The following is a 14924-nucleotide window of genomic DNA, read 5'->3' on the forward strand; positions in this document are numbered from 1 at the left end:
GAAATAAATAATTAAAACCTGAGTTGGATTTGTAAAAGAAAAAAGAAAATTGAAGCTATATTTGTATTTTATATGTATTTTATAATAGTTAGAATCTTTATATATGTTGGCTAAAATTATATTTCAGGATCGGTAAAGTGATACAAAGAATCAATGAAATAATTTCTTCAAAAACTAAAGGTAAAACTCAGAAGTAATTACTAGTTTTCAATGGAGATCTACACAAAGGGCATTCCTGTTTCCTCTTAATCCACATGATGATGCAACAGTGATGGAACTTATGGTTCCTGACTATATTTCAGAAGTAATTTCTTCGTTGTCCATTTTCACACCTTCACTTCCGGCCAAAGCGGGGTCGATGGTTCCTGACAAGATTTTAGCCAGTTCGGTCGCCACCTCGTACTTGACTTCCATTAACGTAGTTTCTAAGTCTCGGTTGGTCAAACAAGCCCTCGACTTGGCCGGCCTCTTTTTCAGGTAGTCACACTGCATGAACTCTGCTCGTCCGGGGTCCAACATACATGAAGATGCCGGCGGTGGCGTTCTTGGATAGTCAGAATCATCATTGGAAGTTGAGAATTGTTCGGAGTTGCTTAACCTGTTCAGGTCTTCGGCTTCCATGGTTGCTATTTGTTTGACGATACTCATGGCGGCGATGATGAATTAAAAATCGATGCGTAAATAGAATAGTCATCGAAGAAGAAATAAAGATAAACTGGACGGCTATAGAAACAAGAAGCAAGTAGTACTTTCTAGGGGTTGGCATTTGTGCTTGGCAAGAATTACAAACCGACACTGCCAATTTTAATGTGTGTACGTATTTAACAAGAACGCCTTCATTTTTGAAACCTGTATCTCTCATTTAGCTACATGAAAAGTTTTTTTTATATATAGAAGTGGATGCTGCCATTTTTTTCACTAAAAAGACACTCACCAGCAATCAATCAAATATTCATTAGCATCACAAGAACAAACATTAACCATCAAATTCAAGCACATTTTGTCTTTCTTTCATTTTTATTTCATAAAATATTTTCCCTAACCCTAACCTAGAGTGAGGGAGAAGAAACAAACTGTCTGGGTAAGCTAAAGAGATCTTTCTCTTCAAAGGGTGAAGTCCACTCATGTGATCCCACCGCTGAACTTTCTGTAGGGGTCACTCCACCATCCAAGAACCCCGCAATGGATATACCATTCCCATTAGAAGGCGTCAATATCATTGCTGGTTTAGCGTTTAATCCATTTGTTTTAGGGTAATAAATGCGAGAGCTATTCGTCAAAGATGTTGGTCCCGGCCAAATTCCAGCAAAACTTGGAGAAGACGACCCCCTGTCCAAGCTCCAATCAATATTGGTATAGTCCAACTGTGGCATTGAACTACCACTGGTCCAGTCAACCCGAGAAGAGGCTCCTGGCGTAGTAGTAGAATTCAAACCGGTAAAAAGTCCAAGTGAGGATGCAGGCGAAAGCATGGGTGATGAAGGCGAAAGCATCGGTGATGCACCTGTTCTACTACTCCACAAACCATTTCCTTGGTTTGTTCGTGGAGATTCTCCAGGACCACTGCCGAATGTGAACTGTTGCTGCTGAGGATGGTAAAGCTGGTGATGAATCTGATTTGACGTTAATCCACTGGAACTGAGGCTTCTAGCACTCGGAGTATGGGCATAAAGCAATTAGATTTTGGTATTTCAACACTACTGGTAGGATACATAAAGGAGGTTGTTCCAGGAGGAGTCGAGCTTATACTTGTAGCTGGCACCTGGTTTGGATTTAAAGATTGAGGTCGCTGCATCATTATAACTGGCTCCCTAATTGAAGGCTGAAAGTTCTTAAAATCATTTCCCACAGCCGCATAACGGCCTTCTGTCTTTGCTGGTGGGGGTGAGGCCTGCAAATGTGAAGCCAAGGAATAAGAAACAGAAGGATTTGATCCAGAACTTGGCCACCTCTTGTCAGCTGGAACTGCACTTTGTTGGGGTTTTGCCCATTCTATTTTTGGTAGTATTCTCTTCAAAGGCTGAAAACTTTTACTCGTCGATTCTGAAGAACCTCCCCCTGTAACTGCTGCTTTTGCATAGTTAAAATCTTTCTCATCTCTTTGTTGTGTTGCAGTTGGGATTGGCTTTGGCTGTGGCCTTACAGATAGGTTTTGGCTAGCTGCCATCGATGCTTTATTGGTACTCAGGGGATCACCACTTTCTTCTGTCTTTGGTGCAGGCGGATTTAGCTTCAGAGTACTTAAGGCTTCCGCTGCACTGTCTAGATCACCTTCAGCAGAAACAATCGCTCTTTCAACCTCCTGCTTTGAACACTTGTATCTGATTTCCATATCAGCAATCTGTGCAAGCTCGTTCGATATGTCAATTTTCAAGTTCCCATCACTAATAGTTGATTCTTTATGCTTCACTGCTTCTTCACCTCCTTCAAAAAGCCATGCCACAGATTCCTCCACCTTGCCTTCATTCAATATAAGAGCCATTGTTGCTCGTTCATGTGGAAATCCCATAGCTACAAGCTGCTGAGCAAGAGCTTCAAGCTTTCTCGACATGAGATAGCCACTGCATCGCTCATGCAACTCCTGAGCTCGCTTCTCCTTCTGACGCAGATGTTTCCTCTCATTCTTTTGACGAATTTTCTCCCGTTTATCATTGTCAGCTCCTGGTATTTCTTGCTTGACGGGAGGATTAAATGATTTCTCTTTGTGATCTTCTGATTCACTGGACAAGCTATCATTATTGGAAACAGAATCATACTCAACCCCAGCTCCAAGTGAGCCTCTCAAATGCTCATCTGTCTCATCTATGTTTTTGAAACGACCATTTTTTTGAAGAGGTGAAGCAGAGGACGGCAGTGCTGTTTCAATGGTATGGAATGTTCCCGAAAGAGGATTATATGCACTAGCTGGAACACCACTACCTGCATTAGCAGTTCCTGAAGCTTTTGAAGGAGTCTTCTGAGATTCATTGCCAGCTTTTTTATCCTTAGACTTGGACTTGGAAGCAGGAGACATTGTTGTGGCCAATTATAGTCCTGATATGTTTCGACAACAATATACTAAATCAATCAGGTTTTAAGCAGCAAAAATCAATTGAAGGAATAAATGAAAAAGTCACTTCTAGGCAAAAGCTCATCAAACACAAACACTGATGGGGTTTTTTTGAAAGGTAAACAATTTTATTAATATCAAAGAAAAACATGCATTGTTAGGGGCCTCATTAAAAAACCTCCCTAATCCTATCTGGGGGAAAAAGAGTACACCCTAGACAATGACAAAACAGCAACACATGGCCTCCTTATTAAAATTGGCCCCAGAATACTCAGAACTATTACCCACCTCTACTTAGAACCAGATAGAAGGCGACAACCAGAATAACAGGGCAACCTCATTTCGAAAACCGCTGAACAATAACATTGATGATTTTAAAATAAATTATAAAAATGTGATGGAATCAAAAAGCTACAAACCAAACACTAGACAAAAACATGCAATGTTGTTCCTGAACCTAATTGAAGAAGCATATCAAAACTAAACCTAAAAATTATACCCCAAGAAAAAATGTTCCCAAAATGATATATACCAGCAACAAAGCAATGAAATTTAGGCTCTATTTTGGATGGTAATTTTGCTTATTGTCTTCCATTTTTCACCATTTCTCACTAGTTTTCGGTATATATATAATGCTTGATTGGTCAGTTGGTCCGGCAAATTTAATTTTAAAATATCAAATAATTTATTTCAATATTAAGTAATAAATAATAACTATAGTAAATAATTGATATATAAATGTGTCTGACTTAATGGTATAGATTTTAATATAAAATAAAGTAGTTCAAATCTCAACACTTGCAAAAAAAGAAAAAAAGATAAATAACCTAAAGCAAGTTGAACTTTTTTTACCAGTTCAGTAAATCTCTGGTTCAGTGTACCATACTGGACCAAACAGTCTTCCAATTCTAAGTTGAACCCTTGCGACTTGCCGGTCCGGTCAGATTTTTCAACCATGAAGCACACCAGATTAACATACATCAAACTACCAAAACAATCTTCTGAAGAAGGATTTGCCCCACAGGATTGAAAAATAATTATATCTTTATAATCCATCAAAGAAAGACAAAATGGAAATAAATTGCAAATATCTTTCAGAAGCCCTTCCAAACATTGTTTTCCTTACAGATATGTTTTGATGGTAGCTCCAACTCTCTAACCTATTCAAAGATCTTATTTCTCTCATCATACATCAAAGGTTCAGCTACAACCAAGAACTTACAACTCATACATAAATGTGCTTACGAGAAGGTTCTTTATCCTTGGGTTTGACTTAGGAATTTTGAAATTCGTTGGTTTGGCATGATACAAAAGATAAAATTAACTGGTTCTCAAGCTCCTTTCACTACACTTAAAAATACAGTTGGTGCCTAACTCTGTCACCTCAGACCAACACAATTATTCAAAAATATCAAATAAATGAAACCATTTATTGATCTGATCTAAGAAGCTGATGGCTTCATTTTTTAACCATGATGCATTTGCCCACTCTTGAAAATTACAGATCTAGCTCACTGCTCACCAAATTCAATATTACTTTGTTGGGTTTGGGCATGTAATAGAATGTAGAGTACTTGCAATTAATATTCAAGAGACATGAAAACAAAACTGTGGCTGGGATCCTGCTTCCTTAGAGGCACTTTTTCTACCTCACCTGTATTTTATATTTTACCAATGCAAACAAATTATCCCCAATCATATTCAAAATAATCCTGACTATGTGTTAGAATGCTAACTTAATCTTAACACGTAAAAGACTGCTTCTTCTCTTGGTTTTCAAAACACAGTTTCCCGTGTTTCTCACTTTTGCAGTTCCTTAAAGCAGATAATAGAACTGCTGCTCCATGAATCACTTTGTATCGTGAAGTCTTCCTAAAGACAACTGTTGTCTCTCTAATCTAAAAAGGGAGAGACTGTATTACTTTGCCAAGAAGTCAAAATTCATGCAATCAAGAAGGAATTGAAACATAAGATAAGCTGCATACTAACACCACACGTTTTCTGAGTTCAGATCGCAATGGAACCTATTCCCCCCGAACCAAATCCAAAGGCAAAGAGACTAAAACAGACGAATCATGTTAATCTAACTAATCCATCAATCGGGTCACAAAACGATAACATTTAGGGTTTCATTTTCCTAAATCGATAATGCATGCATTCAGATATCATATTCCAACTAAGTATTCCATTTCCCCTACTTCTAAGAAGAAGACTCCAACAAGACGATTCGATCGGAAATTACCCATACAAACACGATTCTTCCGATAAAACGACTGCAGATTCAATAGAAATTCCTAAAAGAGAGAAGGGTTCACCCTCATGATCTATCAAACAAGCTTTCCTGTAGAAAATAAACAATGACTTCCAAAAATAAATAAATAAATCAAAGAGGGTATTATAATAATCGTAGTACCTGGATTGAATGGAAGGGTTGGGGATGGATCGAACGATAGAGATTGAAGGGCTTATGGTTGAGACTTTGAGAGAGTTGGATGCGACGAGACAAAAGGGAGAAGAGAGAGAAAGATAGGTTTTTCGAGGCTGAAACTAAACCGACGGGATTAGGGTTTTGTTTTTAATTTCCTTTTCTTTTTCTTTGGGTAAACTACATTCTCAGTCAATCAATTATGATCACGTATTTTGTTTTGATCACTAAACTATTTTTTTCTGTGAATTCAGTCATTAGTGTTTTTCTTTTTCTATTTTTATAATTAACCGTTAAGTTTTAAATGAAATAATGATGTTCTCCAGTATAATACAATTTTAATCTTTAAAAATTATATAATTTATTAATGTAGTTCTCATTTGCAGAGTTTAAATGGTTTTCTAAAATTCTTGTAGTTTAATCCTCTCGATGTTATTTGTTGAAAATAGTCATTTTCAGCAAAATTTAACGGTAATTGATTAAAATAGAATGAACAAATTTGTAAAAAAATAGTTTGATGACTAAAATAAAAAGATGTAATAATTGGTGACAATGATGTACTTTACCTATTTCCTTTTACAAGAGAAAATCAAAATAAATAACTCAACAAATAGGGAGAATATTCAATTGTCTATAAGTACACTCTTCTCCCCCTCTTTTTCTTACTTTTTTTTATTAAGAATAATTTTCTATTATTACTATCAATTTTACTATTACATTATTTTCATTTATCAAATCTATCGTTCCATTACCATAATATCTATATCTATATTGTTATTAACTCTGTCATTAAGTGCGAGTAATTTGGTTAAATTATATCCTCAAAAAAATAATTTGGTTAAATTAATGTTATTAGAAGTGAGTAAAATTAAGTAGAAATTGATTAAATGGATTGAACCGGTCTAATATATCTTTTTATTTAATTGAATTTTTACAAAAATGATTAAAATTAACTGTATCTATTTAATTTCAATTTCTGAAATTCAAAACCGTTTTAATTGATTAAATCAGCTTTGATTTATTTATTTTGATTACAAATAAAGATGTAATTTATCCTCAAAGTGGATAAGTGTTTACCAGAATTTGTTTTTATTCGTTATTTATGTTATTGATTATGTCCAAGTTAAGATTTTATTTGTGTCAATTTATTTTATATTACTAATATATAAGTTCGTCTTTAAAACCATTTTTTATTTTATATTATTAACATATAAGTTCATCATTAAAAAATATTTTTAGATCCATTATCGGTAAGAATATATACTCACATTCATCACAGAAGAGCCTTATAATATTGTCACGGGCTAGAAACTTGGGTCCGAGACATTGGTGTAAGCGTCCGACCAAGAGGTTCAATATGGAGTATCGGGCTTACCGTGACCACCAGACTTAGCCATTCTTGGAGAATGCTTAACAAGACCGTGAAGGATCTATTCCGAGGCGTCCGAGAGGAGCGACGAGGGCGATGGGGGCAGTGTTGTCGAGGCTCGTGGATTCAAACCGAGACATGTGTGAAAATATCTGTAAGAGAATAATACAGACTATTGGGCTTGCCCATAACCATCAGATCTGGCCCGTTCCTTGGAGGATTCTAGAAGGATAATGTTAGGTGGGATTTCCTTGATTTAAGGGATTGAGTTAGGTGGGAATCAATCCTAGCCCTTCATGTAAAACGATCTTAGCCATCGATTGAGAGGGAGCTCCCCTATAAATAGAGAGCTCTCCTCCTCATTTGTAATCACCCAATTCCATTCTTCTCTTTATGAGAGAGTAATAAAGCTCTGAGGCATTTGCTCTGTTCTTTCTGAGTTCTTTGTTCTTGTTGCCTATCTTGGTGACCAGGAGTAGTTACCTTCGTGTTAGCACTTCCACACGATAGTCCGACATTGTGGCTCGGAGTAGCCACGTTGGTGTTAAAGCTTCCGCAATCTGAAGCCTTAAGGGCTTAGTTCCAACCTTTGTGAGTTTGCACACTCACTTAGCTTGGGTAAGGCTTACTTAGTCGCCGAGAAGATCGATGAGCGTCTAAAGCGTCTAAGGCCGCACGACCCGTCATACCTTGACTCTGATATTCCGACGGTTTAGGGCGTCGAAGTTCTGGGGGCGTGACAAGTGGTATCAGAGAGAGTAGTTGTGGGCAAGCAACGATCGTTTCAACCGTGTTTTGGTGGAAGGTGCGAAACCGGGTAAGTTTGTTTTACTTACTTTCAATCAATTTGCTTGATAATTGAAATGGGGCACAAGAGAAAAGGAGTTCCGCACGCAAGAGGAGAGTCCGGTGGACTCAAGAGCGTCGTCGGTGTCCAAGCATTAGGATGCCGTGATGAGTTCGCAAGGAATGCTCGAGGCAACGAAAGTACACCAAGGGGAGCCTGTTCTCGAGGTAGAGAGGCTCAAGGGTGACGCCGAAGGCATGTCCGAGTGAGACGAAACGTTCTCTCGTGAAGACGATGAGAGTCTTGATGAGGAACAAGGAGATGAACTCATAATGTAAGAGAAATGGGCTTACTTGATGGATGGTTTTGGCGACCACGCAAGGAGGCTCTTTCAGATGGAACAAGTTTCAACTTCGTGGGAACAAAGGGTCGAGAGACTTGAGAAAGCCGAGGATGAGGCCAAGCAGACCCAGGGTGTTGTGGAGTCCCGCCTTGATCGATTAGAGTCCATGGAGGGCAGATTCAAGGTCGAGACGCAACGAGTTCTAGATGAGTTGGAGACGGTTCGAGGGAGAAATGCCCAAGAAGCCGAGGTAGCGGCTTTGAGAAACGAGGTGGATGAGCTCAAGAGGGAGCTGCTCATTTGCAAGGAAGCAATGAGTGAATGGGGTGCGCTCAAGACCTTCTTGGAAGGACTCAGACCAGGAGAGATGCTCGGGGAAGAGCAAGGAGATGCCCAGAGACTTTCGGAAGCCATAGTTGTAGCCGGAACGCCGACTGAGCTTGCAGATGTCAAGCCAAGGAGTGATGTGTCGTCCAGACTCATGCCCAGAGATAGTGGCAAGAATGGGGGAGACAGGGAAAAGGTGCAGCAGGGAGATGGTAGAGAAAGCTCTTCGAGTGGCCAAGTTGAGCCATCGACTGTTCGCTGCCAAAGAAAGCCATCCGGAAAGTATGACAAAGCCAAGTCCGGGGAAAAGAAGAAGGCGAGCAAGGAAAAACAGAAGTGCTACTTCTGTGATGGTCCTCACTTGATAAGAGGATGTCCCGAGAAGCGTCGCCTTACAACCATCCTGAAGATGATGGGAGAAGGGGAAGTAGCAGAAATTGACGGAGGCAGAAGAGTTAAAACTGCCAAGTCAAGGGAAAGACTTGGTCCGATTGATGGGATCAATGTGGCCAAGCATGGTTCAAGACGAGGCAAGGTTATCGATGATGAGGTGGACGAACCCAGAGTAAAGCTCAATGCGATTGCGGGTGTTCAAGCAATCAAGTCAAGAGCAAGACTTGATGAGGCTACATGTTCCAAAGTAGCCAAATCGAGGGACAAGCGTGGTGCAACTACAAGCTGTCAAGTAGTTCGCCCAGGATCGAGACGTGCCGAGACTGCACGTGTCAAAGCAGTAGAGCACAGGAAAGGACCCGGTGCGATAGCAAGTGATAATATCGTCAAACCGAGGGTGCAAAGTGAGCAGGTTCGCTCACAATATGCCAATATGGAGGCGTGGTCCAAGTTGAGGCGCCTTAGGCATAAGGGGACTCCGAAGGAGTATGTGAGCCGATTCAGAAGACTCATGCTCAAAGTCCCAAGTTTGACTGAAGAAGAGGGATTCTTCACCTTCATGTTCGGATTGAAGTCGTGGGCAAAGAGGGCGTTGGAGCGAAGGAAAGTCAAGGAACTGTCTGAAGCCTTGACAACTGCGGAGTCCATTAAAGAGTTTGGAGTCAAGAAGAACAAGACTTCCAAATCCAAACCAAAAGCCGAGGGTAACGGTAAGAGATTCCGAGATGAAGGCAAGTCAAAAGATGAGGAAGGTTGTTCCTCGACTGGCAGAGCAAGTCCACTTAATGATGAACCAGATGGGGAATCTGGGGATGATGTGTGCACTAGTTCAAGTGACACATACGCTAAGCCGAGGGTAAGATTCGAGCAAGCGAAGGGGCGCAAACTTGAGGTGCCAACAGTGTTGCAAGATTACCTGAGGGGAGCCGAGTCATCCAAGGTGATGGATGAGCGCAGGATCGAGTTGTCCGGAGAAGAGGACACACCAAGGATCGAAGGGGCACTGAGACTTGGCTCAATACGGTTCATCTCTGCCAAGGCAAGTAGAAGCCAAGTGCAGGAGACACCACCCATTTCAAAGGTGGGAAGCGAGCTCCAACCTTCGTGTTAGAAGGGAGGATGCGAGGAAGGGCATCGGACTTTACCGTGAGAAAGTGTCGATGCATGATGACGTAAAGAACTCCAATGACAAAGGTTCAATGTGGGGAGTGTCAAACTTCATTGAGTAAGAAGGGATGACGCAAAAAATTTGAGTAAATGCCAACAAATCAGAGGGGAATGTATATCTCAACACGATTCTAGTGTTTTTGTGAGTTTGATTTGCCATTTTAAGAGAGTGTAGGTCGGGCAAGACCTAACTCTTAACGCGGATGAAACAAAGTTTGGATGGGATCCAAGACTTTTCCACAAGGGACAAGGAGGTCCAAACCGAGGTAAATCAAGACTTGTAGGAAAGAATTCCTACGGAAGAGATGCACTTGTGGGCGTATTAGCCCATTTCATCACTTGGCGGCAAGGGCCGAAGCGAGCACAACCATCATGGGAGGCCGAGTCCTTATGAGGGGACATGAGCAAGTGGAGACGTCAAAAGGCAACCAAGTTGATGTGAACTATGGCGCGAAAGATCTGGAAGTTACATGAGGCAAGAGCCAAGGCAAGCAGTTCGTATGGGAGGGCCGCGACAAGCCAAGGCACCGAAGAGTATCCAAGGTGGTGTTGCCCAGGATCGTCGAGTGCAACAACGAGGGCGTCGCTAGGTTCGGTGGGGGAGAATGTCACGGGCTAGAAACTTGGGTCTGAGACATTGGTGTAAGCGTCCGACCAAGAGGTTCAATATGGAGTATCGGGCTTACCGTGACCACCAGACTTAGCCATTCTTGGAGAATGCTTAACAATACCGTGAAGGATCTATTCTGAGGCGTCCGAGAGGAGCGACAAGGGAGATGAGGGCAGTGTTGTCGAGGCTCGTGGATTCAAATCGAGACATGTGTGCAGATATCTGTAAAAGAATAATACAGACTATTGGGCTTGCCCAGAACCATCAGATCTGGCCCGTTCCTTGGAGGATTCTAGAAGGATAATGTTAGGTGGGATTTCCTTGATTTAAGGGATTGAGTTAGGTGAGAATCAATCCTAGCCCTTCATGTAAAACGATCTTAGCCATCGATTGAAAGGGAGCTCCCCTATAAATAGAGAGCTCTCATCCTCATTTGTAATCACCCAATTCCATTCTTCTCTTTGTGAGAGAGTAATAAAGCTCTGAGGCATTTGCTCTATTCTTTCTGAGTTCTTTAGTTCTTTGTTCTTGTTGCCTATCTTGGTGACCAGGAGTAGCCACCTTCGTGTTAGCACTTCCACACGATAGTCCGACATTGTGGCTCGGAGTAGCCACGTTGGTGTTAAAGCTTCCGTAATCCGAAGCCTTGAGAGCTTAGTTCCAACCTTTGTGAGTTTGCACACTCACTTAGCTTGGGTAAGGCTTACTTAGTCGCCGAGAATACCGAGAAGCGTCTAAAGCGTCTAAGGCCGCACGACCCGTCAGACCTTGACTTTGATATTCTGACGGTTTAAGGCGTCGAAGTTCTAGGGGCGTGACAATATCATCTGGAGGTCCTGAAAACACATGCGGTCTGTCGAGTAGACACACTCCACGCCATTCTAGCCAAAACATGCGCAACTTTATTCCCAGCACAGAGAACATGCATCACTGTACTTGACCAGTCCCGTTGCAACAACGTAATGCAATATTGAGAAAAGCAACCAGGTGAACAACCTCAAGGATAAAACTGACTTTGACCTATTGAATATATATTTAAATTAATATGAACGAGTTTGGACATGGGAAGTCAAACTCCGGTCAACAACATCAGCCACTGTGGTTTCCGAGCACCAGCTGGGAACTGATGCGGACTGCATTCGTGGAACAGTATAGGCAGATGCCGCTCAGACAGAGAAGATGACATGGTAAACCCAACACACCATGGAAAAGCAACACACATGATATCAACACATGAAAATGTCAAATTTTATATAAAAACTATATAATAGAGAGTCATGGAGATGGAAGGATGTAATTTTCCACAATGGAGATTTAACTTCAGACAATGGAAATCATACTAATTTTAATTCATCTTTAGAAACAACTACATAAGAGAATAGGGTAAAGGGGAGACAGTTAAACTATGTACTTTGCGTCAATTTACATTATTCATTATTCTAGGTAAGCTTAACACCACTTGCTTCAGTACACTTTAAATCCAAATGAACTTTAAGACATTGTTACATTTATTTAAAGGCAAAACCCGCCTTCGGTATCCTGATATCCTCCCCAGTCCCCCCTTACAAATCTCTGGTCACCTGAATAAAAACAAAGAAAATAGTGTTACTAATAAAACTTACCAACAACTAGGTCTATAGTAGGATGACTTGAAAATAGCATATCGGATTTCGACTATGGAATGGAAACAGAGACGAAAAAATAAAACAGAAAAAGCAACATAATTATTGATAGTGAAATCCAAAACAAATTCCCCAATGTTTCAAATCTTGTGGTGATGGGATTTGGGGATTCAAATGAAGAAGATATACTCGTTCATCCAGAGACTTGGTCCCTAAGGTTAGACATTAAATTGTCAACCATTATCTGAATAGAACCAGATTGTAGTAGAATTAAATTGGTATATAACAAAATTATTTGTTTCCTTCCCGAATAGTAACACCAGCAAAAGCATGTATAATAGACAGGACTATGGAAAGAATATTCAACTTTACATATCCCCAAAGCTACATAACAAAGCAACCCAAATAAGTAATTACACAAGCCATTACTATGCTTCAATTTCACTAACTTCTTTTAACATATCTCTTCGGCTTTGCTTGATAAAGTGGAGAGAAAATTGGAAGGATGGAAAATTAAAAGGAATAGTAAAGTGGAGAGACCGAAAATCTATTTTTCCTTATATTAGTGTGCTTGGTAGGAAAGATGGAAAATGTATCGATTCTTTGTTTCGTAGGATCCAGAAATGAGAGTAACGAACATCAAACTTCGAAAAATATATAGTTTTGAACTAATTTACATTTCTCTAGCATTCTATCCTCTTCTATTTCCAAATTGGAATGAATTGGTTTTACACATGAGATGGAAAACGATCATCTCTCTCATTTTCTTTCCTCTCACATTTGCTTCCTACCAAATACACTCAATTTATTCTTTCCACTTTTTCATCCCGTTCATTCCTCCACTTTTCCAATCAATTAAGCAAAGTCTTAAGGTTTTAGTTATTGCAGTCTATAACCAAGCAAAGGTTGCCCATTCCTTTCATTCATCCAAAAATGTGAACTCTATTTGTTGGTCATCATTGCCTTCAAGATCACATACATAAACCAACCTTTTCGACTAAACACTATTATAATCCTCACGAAACACTATTTATCCTCTTGGTGTTATCAGTTCATTCTTTTGCTCCTTGCATACTTCATGCACTATCCCAACTCCCTAAGCCTCGAATGGATTTTGTGTAAAACGAGATTAAACATAGAAAAAACTATCCTAAAAGTTCAATCTCCTTTCCTTAGTTTATACTCCGAGAAACTTAACTGGCGTATAAGAAAGCATATCATGCAACAACATGCACATGCACAAGCAACAACACATTGAAAGGAAGAAAAAATAACTGTTGTTAAATCAACTGAATCCCAACAAAAACTTGGCAAATTAAGTCTCAATAAACTGTTCAAAATTCAATTTTGATGAACCATAGATAACCCAAATAATCAATTTGTGTTCCAACTCTATAATATTTGGGTGTGGGTTGAGTTAACATTCAGACTTGGTTGAATTACTGAATTAAAATAACAAAATTAAGAATGGGGTTGAGCTTAACCTCAAGCGCAGGCGGTGGCATCGCCAATAAGCTTGAAATCCTGCAATTCCTTGAAATTAATCCATGACTTCTCCCACACCTTGGCTTCATAAACTTTCATCTTGTCACCATCCACCGCCTCCAATGTTATGTAATTCATAGTACCGGAAACCACCTGTTGCTTCAAGTTCGTCACTTTCTTAAACTGCAGCATTGAATTCTATAATTCCAAACCCCCCCCCCACACACACACACAAAAACAACCCCCGTTAATTGACAATAATTTGTGAAGAATCCACGCGTAAATTGAAATAAAAGGAAAAAAAATAAAAATACCCCCTTCTTGTTGTGTTCATCGACAGCAAAACGAGCGAGGTTTTCAGCCTCCAGGCTATTGGCGCTTCCTCCAACCTCGCTAATTCCACCCACAGTATCCATCTCTCTCCTCTTGTTTTTTTTTCCCTTGTAATGAGACGGTAAATAATGAAATTCGGATACCCAACCACTTGAGCTTTTATAGAACAAGAGTCGGAGAAATGACAAAATGAGATATTTTTAGGATTTATCGAAACACACACGCAGTGCGGAATTAGGATGAGTATTCGATTGAGGTTAGAATTAAAAAATTAAGTTGATTGAATTAATGAGTTTTATTTTATTGTATTTAATTTAATTGTTATTATTTATATTATTATGATATATATAATTCTAATTTAAATAATTTTTTAATTATATAAGATATACATAAATATTTATTTATGCTTTTCCTAGTATAAATGAAATCTGTTATATTATTTAATAAATTAAATTTCATTTACAATTATAAAATATAATTATAATATTAGTTTTTAAAATGATTTTGAGGATAAAACATGAAAGTTAAAAGGGTCGTGAAATTAATGATTCAGAAAAAAAAAAATCTAGGATAAAAGGAGTTGTTCAGTGCGCAGTGGCCCATTGTATTTCCCAATAGTCTACTTAGCTTCAGGCTTAAGAAAATGAGCTGTCTAAACACGGATCCAGAGGATTTTAAATTGGTGACGTCATATTCGTATATCTGTACGTGGATAATATGATTTTTACCGGAAACAATTTATAAAAATTTAATGATTTTATGAAAGCTATGATTAGAGGATTTAAAATGATAGATGTAACGAGATGTCACATTTTCTTAAAGTTGAGATGAGACAAATATAAGATGAAATATCTATATTTCGAAAAAAAAAGTATTTATAACAAATCTAAATAAATTCTCTAAAAAAGTTTTTATAACAAACCTAATTAAATTCAAAATGAAAGATTGTAAACAATAAATAAATTCGACAAAAATTATGCGTAAAAGTAAGTATTGATTCAAAAGGAGAGTCGA

The 14924-nt window shown here is 39.2% G+C and overlaps 1 protein-coding gene, 1 long non-coding RNA gene and 1 pseudogene across 2 annotated transcripts in view; 1 reads left to right on the plus strand and 2 right to left on the minus strand.

Moving 5' to 3' along the window:
* Nucleotides 1-3179, plus strand: part of LOC120155478 — a 28051-nt gene extending 24872 nt beyond the window's left edge. Inside the window, exon 3 of the long non-coding RNA XR_005518970.1 lies at nt 3168-3179. This is a non-coding gene — a long non-coding RNA (uncharacterized LOC120155478). The remainder of the gene's footprint in view (nt 1-3167) is intronic.
* LOC120155473 lies at nt 962-5642 on the minus strand (annotated as a pseudogene).
* A 6155-nt stretch (nt 5643-11797) lies between these two features.
* On the minus strand, nt 11798-14085 carry LOC120155476 (cysteine proteinase inhibitor-like). Its single transcript, XM_039167028.1, has 3 exons — nt 13892-14085; nt 13577-13775; nt 11798-12050 (listed from the first exon to the last, which is right to left on the minus strand). Exons 1-2 carry the CDS (start codon nt 13991-13993, stop codon nt 13578-13580), a joined length of 300 nt encoding a protein of 99 aa, XP_039022959.1. The 5' UTR covers nt 13994-14085; the 3' UTR covers nt 11798-12050; nt 13577.
* Between the last annotated feature and the right edge of the window lie 839 nt (nt 14086-14924).

This window comes from Hibiscus syriacus, unplaced genomic scaffold (assembly GCF_006381635.1).
Source record: "Hibiscus syriacus cultivar Baekdansim isolate YM2019G1 unplaced genomic scaffold, ASM638163v2 tig00111192_pilon, whole genome shotgun sequence".
NCBI classification, from domain to species: Eukaryota; Viridiplantae; Streptophyta; class Magnoliopsida; order Malvales; family Malvaceae; genus Hibiscus; species Hibiscus syriacus.

Excerpts from the sequence above, each read along its gene's own strand:
- LOC120155476 (XM_039167028.1), bottom strand. The coding sequence starts at position 13,993 with ATGGATACTGTGGGTGGAATTAGCGAGGTTGGAGGAAGCGCCAATAGC. Across the intron at positions 13,776-13,891 it reads ATGAACACAACAAGAAGGGG|AATTCAATGCTGCAGTTTAA; the intron begins GTATTTTTATTT and ends TTGGAATTATAG.